Source organism: Chiroxiphia lanceolata, chromosome 6, assembly GCF_009829145.1.
Source record: "Chiroxiphia lanceolata isolate bChiLan1 chromosome 6, bChiLan1.pri, whole genome shotgun sequence".
NCBI lineage: Eukaryota > Metazoa > Chordata > Aves > Passeriformes > Pipridae > Chiroxiphia > Chiroxiphia lanceolata.
This window is the reverse complement of record NC_045642.1, coordinates 262,295-286,322: the sequence shown is the minus strand read 5'-3', so window position 1 is coordinate 286,322 and position 24,028 is coordinate 262,295. Positions and strand designations below refer to the sequence as shown.

General features: G+C 64.0%; 4 protein-coding genes across 5 annotated transcripts; 3 read left to right on the top strand and 1 right to left on the bottom strand.

The window, feature by feature from the left end:
- The first annotated feature begins 335 nt into the window (after positions 1 to 335).
- Positions 336 to 5,323, top strand: ZP1 (zona pellucida glycoprotein 1). The gene is made up of 12 exons (XM_032690873.1): positions 336 to 506; positions 701 to 822; positions 895 to 2,182; positions 2,525 to 2,668; positions 2,777 to 2,961; positions 3,730 to 3,827; positions 4,036 to 4,163; positions 4,241 to 4,430; positions 4,510 to 4,660; positions 4,905 to 4,989; positions 5,070 to 5,174; positions 5,254 to 5,323. The coding sequence occupies exons 1-11, from the start codon at positions 347 to 349 to the stop codon at positions 5,168 to 5,170; spliced, it is 2,652 nt and encodes an 883-aa protein (XP_032546764.1). The 5' UTR covers positions 336 to 346; the 3' UTR covers positions 5,171 to 5,174; positions 5,254 to 5,323.
- A 133-nt stretch (positions 5,324 to 5,456) lies between these two features.
- PRPF19 (pre-mRNA processing factor 19) lies at positions 5,457 to 11,831 on the bottom strand. Its single transcript, XM_032690944.1, has 16 exons — positions 11,667 to 11,831; positions 10,007 to 10,156; positions 8,644 to 8,720; positions 8,422 to 8,563; positions 8,266 to 8,339; positions 8,091 to 8,153; positions 7,976 to 8,017; positions 7,818 to 7,892; positions 7,618 to 7,693; positions 7,318 to 7,427; positions 7,023 to 7,178; positions 6,868 to 6,937; positions 6,631 to 6,716; positions 6,243 to 6,413; positions 6,027 to 6,132; positions 5,457 to 5,932 (listed from the first exon to the last, which is right to left on the bottom strand). Exons 1-16 carry the CDS (start codon positions 11,683 to 11,685, stop codon positions 5,835 to 5,837), a joined length of 1,515 nt encoding a protein of 504 aa, XP_032546835.1. The 5' UTR covers positions 11,686 to 11,831; the 3' UTR covers positions 5,457 to 5,834.
- Positions 11,832 to 11,954: 123 nt separating this feature from the next.
- Positions 11,955 to 14,864, top strand: TMEM109 (transmembrane protein 109). 2 transcript variants are annotated; one of them, XM_032691672.1, is made up of 4 exons: positions 11,955 to 12,004; positions 12,957 to 13,190; positions 13,912 to 14,014; positions 14,093 to 14,864. In XM_032691672.1, exons 2-4 carry the CDS (start codon positions 12,972 to 12,974, stop codon positions 14,461 to 14,463), a joined length of 693 nt encoding a protein of 230 aa, XP_032547563.1. In that variant the 5' UTR covers positions 11,955 to 12,004; positions 12,957 to 12,971; the 3' UTR covers positions 14,464 to 14,864. The 2 variants fall into 2 exon arrangements, with proteins under 2 accessions (XP_032547563.1, XP_032547564.1); XM_032691673.1 differs by lacking the exon at positions 11,955 to 12,004 and adding an exon at positions 12,073 to 12,100.
- Positions 14,865 to 15,930: 1,066 nt separating this feature from the next.
- On the top strand, positions 15,931 to 23,951 carry TMEM132A (transmembrane protein 132A). The gene is made up of 11 exons (XM_032690845.1): positions 15,931 to 16,010; positions 17,161 to 17,375; positions 17,453 to 18,061; positions 18,144 to 18,511; positions 19,493 to 19,642; positions 19,783 to 19,969; positions 20,038 to 20,181; positions 20,267 to 20,469; positions 21,061 to 21,337; positions 22,168 to 22,359; positions 22,442 to 23,951. Exons 1-11 carry the CDS (start codon positions 15,956 to 15,958, stop codon positions 23,486 to 23,488), a joined length of 3,447 nt encoding a protein of 1,148 aa, XP_032546736.1. The 5' UTR covers positions 15,931 to 15,955; the 3' UTR covers positions 23,489 to 23,951.
- Positions 23,952 to 24,028: the final 77 nt, after the last annotated feature.

The window sequence follows — 24,028 nt, the reverse complement described above, 5'->3', positions numbered from 1 at the left end:
GTGCCACCGTGTCCCCCAGCCCCTGTGCAGGATCCCAGTCCCACGGGAACGGCATGTCCGGATGTTACCTGTGGCAAGCAGGAATCGGGGCACACGCCACCTTTCCTTCCCTCCTGGATCGAGCTGGGTATCCACCGGGAGAGTTTTCCAAGCGTGGGATAAGCTCGGTTTGTGCCGGGTCACCGTGACACGGCCACGGGAGGTGACCACGGGGCCAGGGCACCGAGGTCGCCGTCGGCACGGGAGCGAGGAGCCCTGGGCAGAGCTCATCCCACCCGGTCAGCTGATCCCCTCCGGATATAAATCCGTGTGGGAAAGCCCCGTGTGCCGCCCGGCTCATACCACCATGGGACGGAGCTGCTCCTTCCTCCTGCTCCTCTTCCTCCTGGCCCTGTGGCCCAGGGCCAGCGTGTCGTTCCTGCGGCACCGCTACACCTGCGGAGAGCTGGGAATGCAGCTCCTGGTATTCCCGTCCCACGGCCGCTCCGTCCGCTTCAAGGTCCTGGGTGAGTGTGGGAAGAACCCCTGGACCCCCGCGGGGTGCTGGATCCCTGAGACCCGAGTTTTTCCATGGGATAAACCCAATGGATTGAATGAGGGGCAGGTGCTGCGGGGGGGGGGGGTTCTGTGCGCCCGCCACCCTTGGGAGCATCCCAGCACCTGGAGGTGTCACTTCCCTGTGTCCATGGTGTCCCACCAGACGAGTTTGGGACCCGCTTTGACGTGGCCAACTGCTCCATCTGCCTCCACCGGCTCAACTCTGGGGAGGATGGATCCGTCGTCTTCTCCTCCGGATACAAGGGCTGCCACGTCCTGCTCCAGGTGACATTCCCACCCCTTCCCCTGCCCCTTCCCGGCGGGATGGAGGTGACCATCCCTTATATCCCACTGCAGGGGAACCGCTACGTCCTGAGGGTGCAGCTGGAGGAGCTGCTTCCCAGTGGGATCCTGCTCACCTCCTCCGAGGTCAACATCACCTGCCCGAAGCCGGGTGGCTACGAGACGCTCCCGGACGGCATCCCGGAGCGGGGCCGGGATAGCGGAATCCTGGTCTCCCACACTGGTCTCCAGCACCATGTCTCCCAGTCCTCCCTCACCCTGGCGGGATCCCACACCCACACCCACTCAGAGCAGCTTCACACTGTGGCACAAAATGGGCCCAGCTCGGTGCTTCCCGGGATTCCATCCCAGTCCAACCCAGTTCGCCCAGGGCTTCCGTCCGAGTCTACTGGGATCCGTCCCGTCTCCAATATCCAGGGAGGCTTCAATCACCCGGGAGTGCAGCCCCACCACCCTGGGGGTCAGACCCAGCCAGGGCTTGTATCCCAAAATCCTCTCAGTTGGAGGCATCCCGGGGGTCAAACTTGGCCAGGCCTTCGCCCGGAGTTTGTATCCCAAAACTCTCCCAGTTCAGTGAATTCCGGGAGTCAGGCCCAGCCAGGGCTTCGCCCAGGGTTGGTATCCCAAAACTCTCCCAGCTGGGTGAATCCCGGGAGTCAGACTCAACCAGGGCTTCGCCCGGGGTTTGTATCCCCAAACCATCCCAGTTCAGTGAATGCCGGGAGTCAGACCCAGCCAGGGCACTTTCGCCCGGGGTTTGTATCCCCAAACCATCCCAATTCGGTGAATCCCTGGGGTCAAAATCAACCAGAACTTCGCCCAGGGTTTGCATCCCAAAATTCTCCCAGTCCGGTGCATTTTGGGAGTCAGACCCCTTCAGGGCTTCGCCCAGGGCTTGCATCCCAAAATTCTCCCAGTTCAGCGTATTCTGGGAATCAAAATCAACCAGGCCTTCGTCCAGGGTTTGTATTCCAAAATCCTCCCAGTCCGGTGCATCCCGGGAGTCAGACCCAGCCAGGGCCTCGCCCAGGGTCTGCATCCCAAAACTCACCTGGCTTGACCCCTGCTGGTGCTCACCCTCCAGCAGGATTCCTGCGCCCAGGATCTCAGCTCCCAAACCAGCCAGGAATGGCTCAGCCCGGTTTTCTCTCCAACTCCCAGACTGGGCTCCCAAGCCACACTGGGCTGATCCATCCCGGCCATCCCAGTCCAGCTTTAGTGCGCCCGGGACTCTCATCCTGGCCGGGTTTGATCAGCCCTGGACTCCAGCCTGGATTGCTGCATCCCGGGATCCACAACCCGCTCCGGCCCACGGCACTCTTCTACCCTTCGGGAGGGGCAGGTATGGCGGAAAAGCGGGATGAAGGGATGCAGCCCTGGATCTGAGGGCTGGACAGGGGGCTGGGATAAGAGGAACTGGCCTCAAGTTGTGCCAGGGGGAGGTTTGGGTTGGATATCAGGGAAAATTTTCCATGGTAAGGGGTGTGCAGTCCTGGACAGTACGCCTGGAAGCGTCCCAAAAACACGTGGCTGTGGCACTTGGGGACGTGGTGGCCTCGGCATTCCTGCGGGAACGGAAAAGACCTTAGAGGGCTTTTCCAACCCAACAATTCCACGATTCGCCAGGGGGACTTTGTGAGGGGGGAGTTCCCGAGGGCAGCATCCCGTCTCTTCCCACCCTCAGGAATGCAGCTGACGCGGGAGCAGTGCCAGGTGCCGGTGGGCCGGATGCCGTGCGTGGCTCCGCAGGGACGGGACGGGTGCATCCAGGCGGGATGCTGCTACGACGACACGGACCGTGCCACGCCCTGCTACTACGGGAACACGGGTAGGGCGCTCGGGGAGGGGCATCCCGGGAATCCCCGCGGCACCGGGGGGGATGGATGGAATGGTGATGGAAATGGAATGGCGATGGAATGTCTCCGCGGTGCCGCAGCCACCGTGCAGTGCCTGCGGGAGGGGCAGTTCATCGTGGTGGTCCCGCGGGGAATGGCCGTGCAGCCCTACAACCTGGACAGCGTCCGGCTGGCCGGCAGCCAGGCGGGCTGTGAGCCCTTCCGCGTCACCGAGAGCTCCGTCATGTTCCGCTTCCCGGTCACGCGCTGCGGGACCACCGTGCAGGTACAGGGAGACCCCCGGAGCGCCCCCAGGGATGGGAGAGGGCCGGGAAACGCTCGGGACAAAGAGCTCACCCAGCCTTTGCCTCGTGCCTCAGCCCCTGACCCGTTTATCCCTCTGGATGCTCCCAGCTCCATAACCCAACCTCAGGGCAAAGAATTCACCCACACTCTGCCTCGTGCCTCAAATCCTCATCCATGAATCCCCTGGAATGCTCACAGCTCCATGTTTCCATGTTTTTCTCTAAACCCCATGTCGGGATAAGGAATTCATCTATCCTCTGCCTCGTGCCTCAAACCCCAATCCGTTTGAACTCCAAGATGCTCCCAACTGCCAAACCCACTTCAGGATAAAGAGCCTCGTGCCTCAAACCCTGATCCATGTATCCTCCAGGATACTCCCAGTTCCATAACCCACTTCAGGATAAAGATCTCATCTACGCTCCCTCCTAACTCAAACACTGATCCATTTATCCCCCAGGATGCTCCCTACTCCATAACCCACTTCAGGATAAAGTGCTCACCTGCACTCCCTCCTATCTCAAACTCTGATCCATTTATCCCCTGGGATGCTCCCAAATCCATAACCCACTTCAGGATAAAGTGCTCACCTGCACTCCCTCCTATCTCAAACCCTGATCCATTTATCCCCTGGGATGCTCCCAGCTCCCAGCCCACTTCAGGATAAAGAACTCACCCACACGCTGCCTCCTGTCTCAGATCCTGATCCGTGGATCCCCCAGGATGTTCCCTGTTCCTGTGTCCCCTCCAGGTGATCGAGGACCGGTTGATCTACGAGAACCAGCTGATCTCCACCATCGATGTCCAGGGGTCCTCCCGCGGCTTCGTCACCCGGGACAGCGTCTACATGTAAGGGAAAGGCAGGAAAAGCCGGACACAGAGCCAGGATTCCCCTTTGGAAAGCCCGTCCTGCCCTCCCACCCCGGGATCAACCCAATCCTCGCTCCTGCCAAATTCCCGGGGCTTCCCCCCCCCCCAGTTTGGGCTGGGAGAGGTGATGCCGGAAGGGGCGGATGGAGGATTTGGGAGTCTTCCAACTTCCTCTGCCCCTTCCCAGTCTCCAGGCTCGATGCATCTACAACGCCAGTGACCTCCTTCCCTTGGGAATGGAGGTGGCTGTGCCCCCCACGGCCGCTCCGTTGGCAATGCCGGGACCGCTGGGGCTCCAGCTCCGGATCGCCACCGGTGAGCGATTCCCGGCTTCCCACCCCACTCCCAACCCCGCTCCCCGTCCCGCTCAACCCCTCCCAACATTCCCCCAGATGAATCCTACAGCTCCTACCACCCCGTGGGCGACTTCCCCCTGGTGAGGGTGCTCCGGGACCCCATTTTCGTGGAAGTCCGGCTGCTCCAGAAGACGGATCCCAACCTGGTGCTGGTGCTCCACCAGTGCTGGGCCTCTCCTGGCTCCAGCGCCGCCTCCCAGCCCCAGTGGCCCATCCTGGTGGACGGGTGAGTGGAGTGGGACGGGGGGATGGAGGTGAGGGGGTGGACGGATGGTGCCCACGGAGGGTCTTTGTTGCCCGTCCAGGTGTCCCTTCCAGGGGGACAATTACCGGACACGGATGGTGCCGGTGGGTCCGGCCTCTCCGGAGCTGCCGTTCCCAAGCCACTACCAGCGGTTTGTCATCTCCACCTTCACCTTTGTGGAGCCTCCCGGGATGGCCGTGATGGAGGGAGAGGTGGGTTGTGCATTTGGGGCGTCTCAGTGTTGGGAAACCCTCATCCCAAACCCATCCCAGCTCCGAACTCCCCGTGTTGGTGCTTCCTCAAGGCTGAGACTCCCTTTAGGGGGCTTCCCCAAAGCTTGAATCTGTTTTTTGGGGGTCTCCTCAAGTCCTGGAGCCCCTTTTGGGGGGTCTGTCCAAGTCCTGGAGCCCCTTTCCGGGGGTCTCCAGTTGATCCCGGCCCACCTGTGTTTCCCAGGTGTACATTTCCTGCAGTGCCTCCGTGTGCCACCTGGCCCAGCCGGAGCCGTGCCGCCCCTCCTGCCAGCTGGGAGCGACCTCACGTAAGTCCAGGAGCTTCCCGAGATTTAGGGGTCCCTCCGTGTGCCCCCCTTTTCCCACCCCAATGCTCTGTTCCCGCCAGGAGCGCGTCGGTCTCCGGGGAACAGCAGGAGGGGCGATGGAATGGGAACTGTCACATCCCAGGGATGCATTGTCTTTCCCAAGGTTTCCAAGAGAGGGTGAGGAGGTGAGTGCCCTCTTGCTCCCTGAAAACCCCTTCATCCCAGAACAACCCTTCATCCCTCTAACTCATCTCCTCTTCACAGCTCCTGCCTCCACCCAACACCACTGGATTTCTCTGGGAAAGCTGGAAAAATAAACCAGTGCAAATCACAGCTCTAGGGGTGGTTTATCCTGGGAGTGGGAGGAAAGGGGATCCTTTATCCCTATTTCCAAGATGGAAACACCCCCAGCCCCCCAAATCTTACGCTGCCACCCACCAAACCCTTTACAGGAGCCCTTTCCCAACGGGATGACAGGGAATAATCCTTTATTTCCATACTGAAACTAAGTAACTGCATACAAAAATCTGCACATTCCTTCCCTCCTTCCACGCATCCCAGCCTCCAAATCCCAGGAGCGCAAGGACTGGGGAGGGGTGGGGGGGTTCACATCAGTTACAAGCACAAAACAATTCTAAAGGCGGAAAACACAACGAATTAGGGGGAAAAAAAAAACCCTAAACAGCAAATTCACGGAGCGTGGGGAAGACGACGCCCGACTTCCCCCTTGCACTAACAGCTACGACAGGGGAGCTCCATAATCCCACCGGGGTATTCCCACCTGGATAATCCCATACGGATATTCCCACCCCCCTCCCACCCCCGATCCCGGCAGGATCCCGGGATTACAGGCTGTAGAACTTGAGGCTCCGGTCCATCCCCGTGGACGCGATGAACTTGGCGTGGTGGCCAAAGGCCACTCCCGTGGTCAGGCCACTGTGCTCTGGGGGGGTGGAAAACATTCCCAGGTGGAAAACATTCACGGCTCCCCGGTTCCCACGGATCCCAGCCCGCCTCCAGCATTCCCAACTCCTCACCTGTGAAGTGCAGGATCTCCGTCCACTGCTTGCAGATGTAGATCTGGACGTCGGTCCCGCCCAGCGCCAGGTAGGTCCCACTCTGGTCGAAAATCAGGGATTTCACCTGCGGAGGAGAAGCGGAACGAGGCGCTGGAAAAGCTCCCAAGGCATTTTTGGGACGCTGGCCCCATTTTGGGGGGGGGAAGGTGCTATCACACACCCACACACACCAACCTCGAAGTTGTTGTCCAGCTGCAGCGTCTTGAAGTTCTTGAGCTTCCGCAGATCCCAGAGTTTGACGGAGGAGTCGTCGGCGGCCGTGGCCAGGTAATATCCGTTCTCGGAGAAGGCGATGCTGGTGATGGGCCCGGAGTGCCCCGGGAAGTTGGCCACGTTGGTGCGTTCCTAGGGACGAGGGGGTAAGACAGGGAATCACGGCGCGGGAACGTGCCATCGTTCCGCTCCGGAGTTAAGGGGATGAACGGATCTCCTCGGGATAACCCCAACCACGGTTACAGTGTCACCGCTGAAACTGGGGATTTTCGGAGGAAACTTCCTAAAACATTCCCCGAAGTCCCACTCCTTGGACTCCCCCCCACATTCCCATCAAGGCCAGCCCTACCTTCAGATCCCAGATCTTGATCTGTGAATCCATCGTTCCCGTCCCGAAAATGAGCCCGTCCGGGTGGAACTGGGCACAGGTGAGAGCTGGAGAGACACAGGGACACTCAGGGTTGGGAACAATCAGGAGGGTTGGGAAGACTCAAGGACAGCAAGACACCCCCCCCCGAGACGAGTTGTCCAGAGCTCCAGGAGCCCAGAGACCCCAGGGATGGGGATACTCATCCCTAATCCTTACCACAGCCAGAGCTCTCATCTGTCACCTTGGTGAGGACACGGCCTGTCTGGATATCCGAGAAAGCCCAGTACTGGGAAAAAGACAGGAGAAGCGTTGGCTCCGGAGCAGTGGGAAGCACGGGTGGGATCCGTGGGATGGGATGGGATGTGTCCCACCTGGTCATCCGAGGAGCTGAGCAGGTAATCTCCGGTGGCGTGGAGGCTGAGCCCGGTCACGGAGCCCTCGTGGGCACGGACCACCTGGACACAGGAGGCATTGGGAACGGACCAGATCCGGATCGTGGCGTCGGGAGAAGCCGAGAACACCAACTCCTAAACGGGGAACGCGCGGGAAGGTCAACAAGGGCAGGATTCACCTCCCCCAGAGCTCCCAGCTGGAGATTCCGGAGGAAAAGGGTCCCGAAATGCAAACTTGAGGAATCCTGGCCGTGAGGGGAGAGGCTGCGGGCACCTGGGATGGGTGGAAGACGACGCTGGTGACCTTCTTGGTGTGTCCCTTGAGCGTGGCCAGGATCTGCTCCGAGCTCTTGTCGAACACGATGACGTTTTTATCCGCCCCACCTGGAAAACCAAGCGGGAAGCGCCGAGATGGGAGTGTGGGGCCAACAACTCCAAATCCACCCGCTCTTCCTGGGAAATCCCACCCTCAGCAGCTTTGCCGTGAGGGGAGGGAGTCCTTCACCCCGTTGTCCCATCCTGCATTCCCAAAAGCACAGAGATCCCATCCCAGGCAGCCGCATTCCCACCTTACCGGTGAGGATCTTGTTGGTGTCGGAAGGACACAGATCCAAGGCCAGAATTCCCGGGATGCTGGCGCTGTGCAGCCCCTGTGCGAGGCAGGAGACCCCCAGATTAATACCATAAGCAGGAAAACACTCCCAGAAGGAATCCAGAAACCTCAAGGGACTCCCAGCTCCCAGTTTTCCAGCCTTTTCCCATCCTGGCACTCACCACGTGGGAGGCGACCTGCCGGTACTTGCTGAGCTCCTCCGGCTTCACCAGCTCCTCGGGAACGGTCTTGCCCCTCTGGAAAACAGGGATAAACATCAGCCTCTCTTGGAGCACAGCATATCCCGGCTCCCACGGAATGTTTGGACGAGGTCACTCACCTTCTTACGCTCCGTGGTCAGCACCGTAGCCTTGTCTTGGAGCTGGAAAACAAGAGGAGGGTTGGCACGGGTCGGGAATTCCACCCGAGAAAAGGACATACGGAGCAGTCCTTACCTTCTGGATGATCTCCGGGGTCATTCCCGCCAGCTCTCCCAAATCCATGGCCTCCCCGGCGCCCTGTGTGGGACACAGAAACAGGGGTGGAGGGGGACACCCAGAGAAGGGATTTGGCAGCGGGAACAAGCGGGAAAAGGGCCGGGAACGCCCGGGCTGGGGAGCAGGGACTCACCGCCACGTTGGGCTGCGCCGACGGCACCGCCTGGGGCACGATGAGCCCGGCCTGGGGCTTCAGGGTGGCCAGAGCTGTGGGGACACCGCGAGTTGGGGCGGGGGGAGCGGGCACAGAGCCGCCCCCAGCGCCCCTCCCCATGGGCCGGGGTCTCACCTTCCCTGGCGGCCGTGACCTCCTTGGTGAGGCGGGCGATGACGCGGCAGGCGGCGTCGTGCTGGTACAGGGCGTGGGACAGCTCCTGGCGCGTGGTCTGCAGCTGCTGCCGCAGCGTGAAGCTGTGCAGCATCACGGCGTCCTGCGGGACGGCACGGGGTCAGCCCGGGAGGAACGTGCCATCCCGCCCCACATCCCACCGGGAACGGAGCCGCGGCTTACCCACTCGTCCTGCAGTGCCTTCAGGATGGCCGGGATGCTGGTGGCCGAGGGAGGCTTGGGGCGGATCGGGTGGGCAACTGGCAAGGAAAGGGGGCCTCCGTGTCCTCAGGAGCCCTTTGGATCTCTGTGTTCTCTTCCCACCTCCCCAGACTCCCCCATCCCTCAGGAAAACCTTTCCCAGCCCCACAAGCCACACTGGGCAACTGGCAAGGAAAGGGGTCATCCATGTCCTCAGGGTCTCTTTGGATCTTTGTGCTCTATTCCCACCTCCCCAGACACTCCAATCCCTCAGGAAAACCTTTTCCTATCTCCTAAGCCACGCTGAGCAATGGGCAAGGAAAGGAGTCATTCCTGTTCTCAGCTCCATTCCCACCTCCCCAGACTCCCCCATTCCTCAGGAAAACCTTTCCCAGCCCCACAAGCCACACTGGGCATCTGGCAAGCAAACGGATCATCTCCATCCTCAGGGTCTCTTTGGATCCCTGTGCTCATTCCCATCCCTCCAGACTCTCCAATCCCTCAGGAAAATCTCTCCCAGCCCCATGAGCCACGCTGGGCAACTGGCAAGGAAAGGGGTCATCCATGTCCTCAGGGTCTCTTTGGATCCCTGTGCTCCATTCCCACCCCTCCAGACTCTCCAATCCCTCAGGAAAATCTTTCCCAGCCCCATGAGCCACACTGAGCAACTGGCAAGGAAAGGGGTCATCCATGTCCTCAGGAGCCCTTTGGATCTCTGTGCTCCGTTCCCACCTCCCCAGACTCTCCCATCCCTCAGGAAAACCTTTCCCAGCCCCATGAGCCACGCTGGGCAACTGGCAAGCAAAGGGATCATCGCTGTCCTCAGAGTCTCTTTGGATTCCTGTGCTCAAACCTCATTTCACCCAATCTCCCATCCCTCAGGAAAACCTTTTCCTATCTCCCAAGCCACACTGGGCAATGGGCAAGGAAAGGGGTCATTCCTGTCCTCAGCTCCATTCCCACCTCCCTCAGGAAAACCTTTTCCTATCTCCCAAGCCACGCTGGGCAACTGGCAAGGAAAGGGGTCATCCATGTCCTCAGGGTCTCTCTGGATCCCTGTGCTCAAACCTCATTTCACCCAATCTCCCATCCCTCAGGAAAACTTTTTCCTATCTCCCAAGCCGCCCCGGGCAATGGGCAAGGAAAGGGGTCATTCCTGTCCTCAGCTCCATTCCCACCTCCCTCAGGAAAACCTTTCCCAGCCCCACGAGCCACGCTGGGCAACCGGCAAGGAAAGGGGTCATCCACGTCCTCAGGATCCCTGTGCTCCGATCCCACCTCGCCACATCTCCCATCCCTCGGGAAATGCCCTCCCACCCCCCATTCCCAGGCGATTCCCGGGCACCTTTGATGTCGATGAGCTGCTCCTCGGCCAGGGGCTGGTTGTTGACGGGGTCGGTGCCGTTCTCGGCGATGTACTTCTCGATCAGCCGCCGCTCGTACACGTGGTTGGACACGGGCGACACGCACGGGTGCTCCGGCACCTCGTTGGAGACTGGGGGCCACGGGAACGGGGGTCAGGGCCCTGGGGGACCCTGCCCGCCCACCCCAAAGCTCACAGCCTGGCTGCTCCCCACCTGCCGACCCCCAGAGCCCGGGAATCCCCTTCCCGGAGACTCTGCTAGGCCGGGAAAATCCCACCCGCTGACCCCATAGGTTCGTGACCCCCCCTCCCAGTGACCCCCCTGGCCGCGAACCCCACAAATGAGGGACCCCATAAACTGCTCACCCTTGTCCCAATAACTCCCCTTCCAGTAACACTCAAGCCTGGGAACTCCCTGCCCAGTGACTCCTGGTGTGGGAACCCCATAAACCGGTGATCCCCTGCCTAGGAACCCCGTAAACTAGTGACATCCCTGTCTAGGAACCCCATAAACCAGTGACATCCCTGCCTAGGAACCCCGTAAACTAGTGACATCCCTGTCTAGGAACCCCATAAACCAGTGACATCCCTGTCTAGGAACCCCATAAACCAGTGACATCCCTGTCTAGGAACCCCGTAAACCAGTGACATCCCTGTCTAGGAACCCCATAAATCAGTGACCCCCCTGCCTGGGAACCCCATAAACCAGTGACCCCCCTGCCTGGGAACCCCATAAACCAGTGACCCCCCTGCCTGGGAACCCCATAAACCGGTGATCCCCTGCCCAGGAACCCCATAAATCAGTGACACCCCTGCCCGGGAACCCCATAAATCAGTGACCCCCCTGCCTGGGAACCCCATAAACCAGTGACCCCCCTGCCTGGGAACCCCATAAACTGGTGACCCCCCTCCAGTGACCCCATAAACTGCTCACCCCTCTCCTGGTAAACCTCCTCCCAATAACACTTGAGCCTAGGAACCCCCTGCCCAGTGACTCCCAGTATGGGAACCCCATAAACCCGTGACCACCCCCAGTCTGGGAACCCTATAACCCGGTGAACCCCTGCCTGGTGACCCCCAGTCTGGGAACCCCACAAACCAGTGACCCCCCTGCCCGGGAACCCCATATCCCGCTGAGCCCCCCTCCAGTGACCCCATAGACCGGAGACCCCCTGCTCGAGAACCCCACAAGCCAGTGACCCCCGCCCGACGACCCCATAAACCAGTGACTCCCAGACCAGGGACCCCATAAACTGGTGACCCCCTGCCCAGTGATCCCATAAACTGGTAACTCCCCTCTCATTGACCCCCCCCCCTCCCAGTGACCCCCAACCTGCAACCCCCATAAACCAGTGACTCTCTGCCCGGGAAGCCCATAAAATGGTGACCTCCTGCCCAGCGACCCCAGTCCGTGAGCCCCACAACCCGGAGACGCCCCGAACAGTGACTCCATGAACCAGAGTGACCCTCAGCCTGCGAACCCCAAAAACCGGTGCCCCCCCTACCTAGGGACCCCATAAACCGCTGCCCCCTGCCCTGGGACCCCACAAACCGGTGACCCCACAAACCGGTGCCCCACCTGCCCGGTGACCCCATAAACAGGTGTCCCCCCTGCCCGCCGCCCCCCTCCCTCCGCACTCACTGGAGCAGATGAGCGCCATGGCGGCCCGCGGGAGCTGCGGCCCCGCTCCCGGTTTCCGGTTTCCCGCTCCCGGTTCCCGGCTGGCGCGCGCGGCCCCCGAGCGCTCACGCGGCCACCGCCCCCGGAACCGGAAGTACTCCCGGCATCCCCCGCGCGCCCCCCCCGGGCCCCGGCGGGAACGGCGCCTTCCGCTCCCCCTTTTATTGCCATGGCGACCGACTACAACTCCCGCCGTGCATTGCGGTGTCGCGACGACTACAGCTCCCGGCGTGCCCCGCGGCGACTCGGGGACTACAACTCCCAGCGTGCTCCGCGGCGGCGGCGCGGAGTAGCCCCCGGTGAGGGGGGGTCGGGGGGGGATCGCGGCGAAGGGGGGGAAATAGGGGGAAATAGAGGGAAATCGGAGGAAATTTGGGGGGATACGGGAGGATACGGGGGGTGTAGGCCCAGTGGAAGGAGAGCGGGGTGGAGGGAGAGCGGTGGGGGATCCTGGGGGGATCCAGGGGGATCGGGGGGGGGTGTGCGGGTAGTGGGGGGAGTTGAGGGGAAGGGGGGGGAGCTGTGGGTTGGGGGATTTGGGGGGATCCTGGAGGGATCAGAGGGATCGCGGAGGGTGGGGAGACCTGGGCGGGGCGGGCACGGGGGGGATTGAGGGATCCAGGGGGGACTGGGGGGATCCAAGGGGGGGGGACTTGGGGGGATCCTACTGGGGGCACTGGGAGAATCGGGGGGTTGGGGGGAGCTGGGCGTGGGGGGGGGGGGGGAATTGGGATGGGGTGGTCACAGGGGGGGATTTGAGGGGATCCAGGGGGGACTGGGGGGAACTGAGGAATGGTGGGTACAGGGGGGATTTGGGGTTCCAGAGGGCGCTGGGGGGACCCAGGGGGGATTGAGGGGACCCCAAGGAGTGGATGGGACAGGAGGGGGTGGGCACAGGGGGGATTTGGGGTATCCAGGGGGAACTGAGGGGATTAGGGAGGACTGGGGAGCACAGGGGGTCTTTGTAGGGGGCACTGATGGCTATGGCCCACCCCAAAGTTCCCCATTCCTTCCTTTGGGAAGAGGGTGCTGGGTGCCCCCCCCTTCCCCAGCCAGGCCCGGTGCCCTTGGCCGTGTCCTGCTGACTCCCAGCCATCCCAAAAATAGCCGGGACACCCAGGCCTGTGCCTGGAAGGCGAGGGGGGAGGACGGAGCTCTGGGGCCTCCGCCCTCCCCTCCTGCTCAGGGGGACCCCAAACCCAGCAGGATGACCCCCAAACCAGCCCCTCTCGGCTCTCCCTCTCCCCACAGATCCCGGGATCCAGGATGGCCAGTGCCGGGGGGCTCCGGGCCCTGCTGGTCCTGCTCCTGTGGGCCCCATTCCTGGTGGGATCAGCAGCAGATGAAGCCAAGGGTGGCCCGGAGGGATTCCGGGGACACTCCAGCACTGGCAGCATGGATGACCTGCTGTCCCGGCTGGGAAAAGCCTCCTGGGATACCCTGGAGGGCTGGGTGGGACCCCAACCCCTGCAGATGGTGGCGGAGGTGGGATGCCCATCCCTCAGTTTTCCCCTGGATCCCCCCTAGGAGGGACATAGCGGGCTGTGTTCCCCCTTTTCCCAGGATAATGGTGGGATCCTGACCCCCCAAACCTTCCCTGGAGCCTCTCATGGAGGAACCTGAGGGACTGTCTCCCCTTTTCCCACGGCTGGTGACAATGGGAAGGTTGCAGTCCCTAAATTTGCCCTGGATCCCCTTCAGGAGGAACACAGGGGTCTGTGTCCCTTTTTCCCCTGGCTGGTGACAACGGGAAGGTCCCAATCCCTAAATTTGCCCTGGATCCCCTCCATAAGGAACAGAGGGGTCTGTGTCCCTTTTTCCCCTGGCTGGTGACAACGGGAAGGTCCCAATCCCTAAATTTGCCCTGGATCCCCTCCATAAGGAACACAGGGGTCTGTGTCCCTTTTTCCCCTGGCTGGTGACAATGGGAAGGTCCCAATCCCTAAATTTGCCCTGGATCCCCTCCATAAGGAACACAGGGGTCTGTGTCCCTTTTTCCCCTGGCTGGTGACAACGGGAAGGTCGCAGTCCCTAAATTTGCCCTGGATCCCCTCCAGGAGGAACACAGGGGTCTGTGTCCCCTTTTCCCCTGGCTGGTGGTAACGGGAAGGTCCCAATCCCTAAAGTTTCCCTGGAGCCTCTCCAGGAGGAACGCAGTGGTCTGTGCCCCCTGTTCCTGCTCCCCCATCCCCGTTTTTCCCCACAGAGCCTCTCCACCACCCTCTGGATCGTCTCCTCTGGAATCTCAGCAGCCCTGACCACGCTCTGCGGGATCCTGGCGGATCTCCTGGCCGCTTCCAGCATCGGCGGTGAGTTGGGATCATCCCGTGGGACGACTCCGGCCCCCATTCCCGGTGCCGCCGGTGACTCCCGTCTCCCATTCCCAGGCCACCGGCTGGTGCGGGCGGCGGCGCTGAGCCCCGGGGAAGTGCAGCGGGTTCTCCTGTGGGCTCTGGCCGCCCTGCTGGGATCCTGGGTGTTATCCCGGCTCCGGGGGCTGCTGCTCCCGCTGCTCCGGGGGGTGAAGCTTTTCCTCTTCCTCGGAGCCTTCCTCCACGTGGCCGCTTCCAAGGAGAGCCCCACGGTGCAGGCGGGAATGCTGCTGGCCCTGTGGGTGCTCTACGCCCTCCTGGGGAGCCTGGTGGGATCCCAGAATCCCACTGCCCGGCTGGATGCGGCCGTCAGGAGCCTGGAGTGGAAGGTGGAGGAGCTGCGGCGGCGCCAGAAGTTCGGGGGGCCCCGGAACCGGGAGGATTGACACCCCCCCACACACACACACCACCAAAGCACTTCCCAGCTTGGCTCCGGAATTCCAAGCATGTCTTCCCCGCCCCTGCTGAGCCCCCCCAGTTTTCCCGGGAGTATCCCTTCCCAGAGCTGGGGGGCTGTGCCTTGCCAAGTGCCACAAGTGCCTTCACCCCGGGGAGGGGGGTCCCCCAAAGCCTCCCCCTGGAGCCCAAATCCGGGAGAGGAGCTCCCCCATTCCCTGCCCCACGGGGATATTGTGCCAATCTGGCCCAAAAGGGGAGCTCTGCTCGTTTGGGGGGGGCTGAGACACCCCCCCGGGGACCCCCCCACTGTCAATCCTCGGGGTTTCAGCTGCTTTTTAAACGGTTTTGATAAATAGTTTGGAATAAAGACGGGTTTTTCCGGCCTGGATCTGCTGCTTTCCCGTGGGAAGGGGGTCCAGCTTGGAGCTGGGGGGTGTGGGGGCTCCCCTGGGGGACCCACTTGGGGTGGGAAGGGAGGAAGAGGAGAAGAAGGGTGAGTTATTCGTGCCAGGATCCCACTGCCCTTCCACTTATTCCTGCTGTAATTCCCACTCACTCCGTGCTCCTGGCCATGTCTGTTCTGGTCCTTCCCATGTTCCCGGTGTCCCACAGTGTTTCCGAGTGTCCCTGGTTGGGGTGGGACAGGGAAGGATGGATAACAGCACCATTCCACCCTGCTCCAGGGTGTCCAGCGCCAAGTGGGGATGGGAATGGGATGGGGAGTGGGGATAGGGAAAGGATGGGATGAGGATGGGAGGAGATGAGGATGAGGATGGGGAATGGGGATAGGGAAAGGATGGGATGAAGATGGAAATGGGGAGGAGATGAGGATGAGGATGAGGATGGGACTGGGGAGCAGGGCTGGGAATGGAGAGTGGGATGGGGAGCAGGGCTGGGAATGGGGACTGAGGGTTGGGCTTGGAGTGGGATGGGGAGCAGGGCTGGGAATGGGGAGCGGGGCTGGGAATGGGGAGCAGGGCTGGGAATGGGGAGCAGGGCTGGGAATGGGGAGCAGGGCTGGGAATGGGGAGCAGGGCTGGGAATGGGGAGCGGGGCTGGGAATGGGGAGCGGGGCTGGGAATGGGAGCAGGGCTGGGAATGGGGAGCGGGCTGGGAATGGGAGCAGGACTGGGAATGGGGAGCGGGCTGGGAATGGGGAGCGGGCTGGGAATGGGAGCAGGGCTGGGAATGGGAGCAGGGCTGGGAATGGGAGTGGGCTGGGAATGGGGAGCAGGGCTGGGAATGGGGAGCAGGCTGGGAATGGGAGCAGGGCTGGGAATGGGGAGCAGGGCTGGGAACGGGAGCGGGCTGTGCCTGGCGCCGGGCACGCCGGTGTTTAGGACCCGGCGGGACGAGGCGGCGCCGGTGCCGGTCCCGCCCCGGCCCCATTGTCTGGGCGCGGGGGCGGAGGGACGGGAGGCAGCGGCGGAGCCACGGCAGGGACCGGCGGCACCGGCGGCCCCACCGAGCCCCCCGGCCATGGCCCCGGGGCCCCGCCTGGCGCTGCTGGCGGTCGCCCTGCTCTGCGCCCCGGGTGAGTGGGAATGGCACCGGGAACGGGAACGTCACCGGGATCCCCCCCGCCGCCGCGCTGGGATCCGCTCCCGCGTGGTCCCGCGATCCGGGGCGATCATCCCCCCCTTCCCCGCGTTCGGGATCCCCCCCGCCCCGTTCCGTAGGGATCCGCTCCCGCGATCCGGGACGACCTGACCACCCCCCCCCCCCCGTCCCCGCCCCTTCCCCGCATTCGGGGTCCCCGGGATCCGCTCCCGCCGGGATCCGCTCCCTCCGGGATCCGCTCCCGCCGGGATCACGAGAACCGGGAAGACCTGACCACCCCCCCCGCGCCTTCCCCGCCATCCGCGCCCCCCATTCCACGGGGATCCGCGCCCCCTCCACCGCCCGGGGAACGTGGGATCCGCTGTGATCTCGAGGGGGAATCTCCTCGCAGTCCCCGCGGGATCCCCGCAGCCCGAGGCAATCCCCTTCCCCCGGGATCCGCCTCGCCTCTCCTCCCGGGTGGGATCGCGTGGGATCTGTTCCCGGCCGCGGGATCCAGGGTATCCAGGTGCCCGGGTATCCAGGTGGGATCTGCTCCCTGTGATCTGGGCAACCCGAATGGATCACACCTTGTGGGTCCTGGTTCCGTCCCTCTCCCCACCGGGGTTGGATCCCCACAGGGCTGGAGGAACCGGGGGGCCCCCCTGGTGCTGATCCCCCCAGAGTGACCCCTCCCCAAATCCCCAAATCCCTGTCCCCCAGTGCCGACCCCCAACACTGACACAGGGATGGAGTAGCTTTGGAATGGGGTGACCCTGGTATGGGGTGACCCAGGGATTGGATAAACCTGGCATGGGGTGACCCTGGGATGGGATAACCCTGGCATGGGGTGACCCTGGAACGGAGTGACTTTGAAATGGGGTGACCCTGGGATGGAGTAACCTTGGGATGGAATAACCCTTAGATAGGGTGACCCTGGATGGGGTGACCCTGGGATAGGATAACCCTGGGACAGGGTGACTGGAATGTGGTGGCCCTGGGATGATGTGACCCTGGGATAGGATAACCCCGGGATGGGGTGACTCTGGAATGTGGTGGCCCTGTGTGGTGCCACACAGGTGGGCCCGGAGGCCCCCCTTGCCCCCCGTGCCCACGGTGCTGGTGACACAGCCCCGTCCTCACAGCGAGGGGTGACGGGGACCCCCCGGATCCCGTGTTCCTGCCGGCGGAGCTGGAGGTTCTGGGGGTTCCCGAGTATTACCGGCTGCAGCGGGTGGACCAGGACGTGCCCCCCAACTCCTCCCTGCGCTCCCGCTCCGAGACATTCCTGCTGCTCCGGCACCGCGCCGGCTCCCAGGCCCTGCTCCAGGCCACCTACCCCCCCTTCAGCACCCGCCAGGTAAACGGGACCCCCGGAGCCCCCCGGACCATCCTGGGGTGTCCCAGACCCCCGACACCATCCCTGTGTCCCTGCAGGAGATTCTCATGGAGAGCCCACCCGGCTCAGCATCCTGGGCTGTCCGCGCCGTGTCCCTGGAGAGCTCCGTGTCCCCCGCTGAGCCCGTGGCTCGCGTCCTCTTCCACCTGCACGGGCCCGACTGGATGCCTGGGAAGCGGGATCACCTCGGGGTTCGGGACCACCCTGGGGTTCAGGATCATCCCAGGGATTGGGACCACCCTGGGGTCCAGGATCATCCCAGGGAGCGGGACCACCCTGAGCAGAGGGACCACCCTGGAGACCGGGATCACCTGCGGCTCCGGGAGCATCCTGGGGTCCGGGATCACTCCAAGGTCCAGGATCACCCCAGGAACCAGAACCACCCTGGGAACCAGGAGTCCCTCAGGAAACAAGACCACCCTGGAGTCCGGGATCATCCCAGAGACCGGGATCACCCCAGGGACAGAGACCACCCCAGGGACTGGGACCACCCCGGGACCCGGAACCACCCCCCGCAGCAGGACCACCCCCTAAAGGACCGGAATCCCCAGAAGGACTGGGATCACCCTGGGGCTCAGGAGCTGCCCTGCGTCACCCTGCACGCCCACCACCGCGGGCGGGTGGCCCGGGGCTCCTGTCACCTGCAGGTCAGTGCCACCCCTGGGGACCCCCGGGGGGTGCCCGCTGCCCCCCCCCCGACCCCACTAACCCCCCGCCCCCCTTCTCCAGGCCCCCCTGGGTGTCTGCGTGGTGGAGCTGGAGATCCCCCCGCGCTGGTTCCTCCCGGGACCCCAGCGGAGCCGCCGGAAGGACGGGGACACCCCGCACCCCCCTGAGCCCCCGGAGAGCCCCGGGAGCCCCGAGGCGGCCGAGCTGCGCTACAGCGTGGGGGGGCCGGGGCACTGTGGGAAGGGGGACGCGCCGAGGTTCCTGGGAACGCTGGAGCTGCGGGCGGGAGAGCCGGAGCGGCGGCAGGAGGTGCGGCTGGACGACAAGGTCCTGCTGGGCGTCCCCGATGCCACCCTGCGCCCCGGGCAGAGGTTCAGGGCCACCATAGCCCTGAGGAACAACTTCACTGCACACGCCCTGACCCTGCGGTGAGAGAGGGGACACTGCGGGGGGCACGGCCGGGAGGGGACACTGGGACGGGGGGGACGCTGGGACAGTGTGGGATACTGTGGGGCACTGTGTGGGACACTGTGTGGGACACTGTGTGTGACACTGGGACAGCTGGGACACTGTGGGACACTGTGTGGGACACTGTGTGATGGTTTGTGACACTGTGTGTGACTGTGTGGGACACTGTGTGGGACACTGTGACAGTGTGGGACACTGTGTGGGACACTGTGTGGGACACTGTGTGATGGTTTGTGACACTGTGTGTGACACTGTGTGTGACACGGTGTGTGACACTGGGACAGCTGGGACACTGTGGGACACTGTGTGTGACACTGTGTGTGACACTGGGACAGCGTGGGACACTGTGTGTGACACTGTGTGACACTGTGTGGGACACTGTGTGTGACACTGTGTGGGACACTGTGTGGGACACTGTGACAGTGTGGGACACTGTGTGGGACACTGTGTGACACCGGGATAGCGTGTGACAGTGTGTGACACTGTGTGACACTGACACTGGGACAGCGTGGGACACTGTGTGACACTGACACCGGGACAGTGTGATGCTATGTGACACTGTGTGTGGCACTGTGTTTGATACTGTGTGTGACACTGTGACAGTGTGATTGTGTGACAGCGACGCTGTGACACTGTGTGACAACGTGTGACACTGTGTGTGACACTGTGACAGTGTGTGTGACAGTGTGTGACAATGTGTGACACTGTGACAGTGTGTGTGAGTGTGTGACAGTGTGTGTCTGTGTGACAGCACGTGACACTGTGTGACGATGTGACGCTGTGACACTGTGTGACAGTGTGACACTGTGTGTGACACTGTGTGTAACGCTGTGTGACAGCACGTGACACTGTGTGACATTGTGTGACACTGTGTATGACAGCATGTGACACTGTGTGATGCTGTGACACTGTGTGACGCTGTGCCATGGGATCCTCCCCAGGATCAAGGCCAAGAAGGGGCTGCAGGTGGTGGCCGCCCATCCCGCCCTTCCCAGCGCCTGGAGCGCCCACCTGGAGCATTCCCGGGGTCCCAAGCACTCCCTGGCCGTGGTGACGTGCCGGAGGATCGGGGACACCCCTGGCAGCGGGAGGTAGGGGCTGGCACCGTGTGTGGCACTGCCCCATCCCAGCGTGTCCCAGTGGGGTCCCAGAGCCCCCATCCCTTGCCCCGCCCCATCCCAGTCCATCCCACCTGGGTCCCGGTGATCCCGATCCCGGCGTGGATCCACAGGGTGTCCGACTCGGCCACGTTCCTGCACCTGGAGCTGGTGGTGGAGAACGGGACGGGGGGCCCGGCACGGCCCCTCACCTGGCAGGTGGAGTATCCCGGCCAGGATCCCGAATCCCAGAAGGACAAACTGGTGTGGGAGATCCAGGTGGCGGAGCGGGAAATCCGCGCCCTCGTCCCGCTGGTCCAGGTGGGAGCCGTTCCCTCCATCCCCCCCCGTCCCGTGGGAGCGCCGGCTCATCCCCTCTGTCCCGCCAGGAGCTGGAGATCCTGAACACGGCCCCGCTGACGGGAATCCCGCGGGTCATCCCGGTGAAACTGGTGGCCGTGGAGGCGGGAGGCGGCGTGTCCGAGCTGGCCGATCCCGTGGGATGCGAGTCGGCCGACAAGCAGGTGCTGCAGGTGAGCTCCCTCCCGGTGTTCCATCCCGCCCCGCCTGGCCCGCCGGGTCCCCGTCCGTCCCCCGGCACCGCCCGTGCTCTTCCAGGTGTCGGATTCCTGCGACGCCGTGTTCGTGGGGGGCCGGGAGAGCCGGGGGGCGCGGGGGGCCCGCGTGGATTTCTGGGCGCGGCGGCTGCACGCGGAGCTCGCCTTCTCCGTGTGGGCCCCGCTGCTCCCGCTGCGCGTCCAGCTGGGAGACCCTGCCCTGGAGCAGCTCCGCGGATGGAGGCGGCCCGGGAATCCCGACGGGTGAGCGCCGTTCCCGGGGGGAGCGCCCGGGACTGTCCCTGTGTCACCGGGATGGTGGGAAAGGGCCGAGGTGGGAGCGGGGTGGGAGACCTGAGGCGCTTGTGACACTTGTCCCTGTCCCTCTGAGCCCTGTGGCACTTGTGACATGTGTGGCTGAGCCCTGGGATACTCATGACACCTGTGGCATGTGTCCCCTGCCCCCTGAGCCCCGTGACACTCATGACATGTGTCCCTGTCCTCTCTGAGCCCTGTGACACTCGTGATGCATGTGGCTGAACCCGGTGACGCTCGTGACGTGTGTTCCTGTCCCCTGAGCTCTGTGATACTCGTGACCTGTGTCCCTGTCCCTCTGAGGCCCCACACACTCCCATGTCCTGGCATTCCTGTCCCCCTGCCCTGGGATCCCTGTCACCTTGTCCTGGGATCCCCATCGCCCTGTCCCGCGATCCCTGTACCCCTGTCCTGCAATCCCTTTCCCCGCGCCCCAGGATCCCTGTCACCCTGTCCCAGTATCCCTGTCACCTCGTCCTGGGATCCCCATCACCCTGTCCCGGGATCCCTGGCCCCTATCCCGTGATTCCCGTCTCCCAGCTCCCCTCTGGAGGCCGAGGACGCGCCGGAGGAGCCGGAGCGGCGGGCGCGGAGCTGCCGCCCGCAGTTCCAGCGCACGGGGCTCCGTGTCCTGGCCCACTTCGTGTCCCACCCACCGGACGGGGGCCGCTCCCTGTCCTACCTGCCCGGCCCCGAGTGGCTCCTGGACGTCACCCACCTGGTGGCCCCCCGGACCCGCGTGCAGGACCCCCGGGTGGCCTCGCTGGAGGGGGGGCTCGTGGTGGTGGGCCGGGAGCCCGGGGTCACCTCCGTGGAGGTACAGCAGGGGGGAGAGGGAAAGGAGGGGGTGGAGGGGGGGGCCTGGGGTGGGTTGGGGGGTATCGGGGCTGCAGAGATGGAGGGGTGAGGCTGGAGGGCGTCTTGCGGGGAGAGGAACTAAGGGGGAGGTATGAGGGAGGTCCTGGGAGGAGCTGGAGGGGTGCAGGCTCTGGGAAAATGGAGATGAGGGGCTAGAGAGGGTCATGAGGTCAGTTTGGGGGGTCCCGGGGGGAATCTTGGGGGTGTTGGTGCCGGGGAAATGCAGGTGGAGGAGTTGGAGGGGTCCCGGGGGCAGAGGGGAGGGAAGTGAGGGGATGAAGGGTCAACTTGGGGGATCCTGGGGGAGCTGGGGGGCGTTGGGATGAAGGGAATGGAAACGGGGGGCTGGGGGGGTCCTGGGCACGGGGGGAGGGAAATGAGGGGACGAATGGAGGTCCTGGGAAGAGTCTGGGGGGTCCTGGGGAGTGTGGGGGCTGGAGAGATGGAGATGGGGGGGCTGGAGAAGGTCCTGGGGGGAGTTTGGGAGGTCCTGGATGAGACTGGGGGTGTTGGGACTGCAGAGATGGAAATGGGGGGTTGGAGGGGGTCTCAGGGAGCTGAAGGGGGGTCCTTGGTTGGGATTTTGGGTGTGTTGGGACCGGGGAGATGGAAACAGGGGGTCCTGAAGGCAGAGGGGAGCTGGGGGAGTGCAGGGACTGGAGGGAGGGGGGGAGCTGGTGGGCTGGGAGGGAACTGGGGTGTCCAGGGCAGGGGTGGGAAGGGACACAACGGCCATGAGGGGTGTCGGGGGCGGGTCTCACAACCCCCCCCGGCTCCACCCCCACCCAGGTGCGCTCCCCGCTCTCCGACTCCATCCTGGGGGAGCAGACGCTGGTGGTGTCCGAGGACAAGGTGACGGTGACGGAGCTCCGTGCCCAGGTGGTGGCAGGGCTCTCCCTGTCCCTCCGGGCACACCCGGAGCACCCCGGCGTGGTCACCGCCACCGCCCTGGGCACGCCCACCCTGCACGCCCTTAAGCAGGTGAGATGGGCCGGAGGGGAGGGGGCTCCCGGCGTCCCCTACATCCCGCGATCCGCCGCCATCCCGCCCGTTATCCCGTCAGGAAGCCACGCTGTCCGTCTGGCTGTCCTTCTCCGACCGCACGCTGGCCCCGCTGGAGCTCTACGGGTGGCACGACGTGGCCTTGGCCGTGACGTCCCTGGATCGCTCCGTCGCCACCGTCGGGGGGTCTCCCGGCGTTCCCGCTTCCCACCCGTGGGTGGTGGCGGAGGGGCCGGGCCGGGGGGCTCTGCTCCAGCTCGCCCTGCACCCCCCGGACCCGTGCCGGCGCTCCCGGCAGCGCCCGGCCCCGCTGGCCACCGGCACCGCCTGGCTCGAGGTGGGACACCCCCCGACCCCCGGGAGCCCCCGGCCCTTCCCGCGGGCCGAGGGGGCCATGTCCCGGGAAGCGGTGACCGTGGGGCGCGGGGACCCCGCGGGCGTGGGGCCGGCGGCCACCAAGTTCCAGGGATCCTCCTCGGAGGAGGAAGAGGAGGAAGGAGGTTACGGACGCGATCGCGCAGAGGGGGAGCGGCAGGAGGAGGAGGAGGAGGAGGAGATGGTGAAGGCCCCGGAGCGGGTGACCGACCTGGAAATCGGGATGTACGTCCTGCTGGGAGTGTTCTGCCTCGCCATCTTCATCTTCCTCGTCAACTGCATCTTCTTCGTGCTGCGCTACCAGCAGAAGGAGCTGCCCGAGCCGGGCGGGGCCCCCGCGGCCCCGCAGCCCCACAACTGGGTCTGGCTGGGCACGGACCAGGAGGAGCTGAGCCGGCAGCTGGATCGCCGGGAGCCGCCGCCGCGCCGGGAGCCGGAGCCCACGGGTGCGGGGTGCGGCTGCGGGGGCTCGGCCGAGGACGGGGCTCCCCCCGAGCCGCCCGCGCCCCGCAAGGAAGGGGCGGCCCCGGGCGGGGGCGGCCGGAGGAAGAGGGTGGAATTCGTGACCTTCGGCCCCCCCCGCGCCCCCGAGGAGCCCCCCCCGGCCGCCCCCCACGTGCAGTCCATCCTGGTGGCCAGCGAGGACGACATCCGCTGGGTCTGCGAGGACATGGGGCTGCGGGATCCCGAGGAGCTCCGGAGCTACATGGAGAGGATCCGCGGCAGCTCCTGAGCCTGGGGAACCCCACGATTCCCGGGCAAACCAGTAAGGGACCGACTTCCTCCCCCGTGCCGCGCCGGGGGGGACACCGATCCCGGCCCCGCGCGCGCCGGGAATCCCCGGCGACCCCACCGAGAGGCCCAAGGAAGGGTCTCCAGAGGTTTTGGGATCCTGGCGGCTCCGGGGAGGAATTTGGGGTGCCCTTACTGCTTTGGGTCTCATTGCGACATGGTGTTCATAGTGCTGATGATGATGGTGGTGGTGGTGATTCCTGTGGTCCGATCCCGGGGAGGGATCCTGGTTATCCCGCCCCCCCCTCCCTCTCCAATCCCTTCACCCCGGCCTCGCATCCGTTTTGTACACATTTTTTACCGGGAACGCCCGGGAAGGGGCTACCAGGGGCTGCTATTTATGGAAAAGTTTTTAATTCTGACGTTGTTACAAAAATAAAGTATTTAAAAAAAAAAAAAAAAAAGGTGGGAATTCCCCCCCCCCCCCCGCTCCGTGCGGCGTCTCTTCTGATCCCGATACTGGGTCCCATCCTGCTCCCGT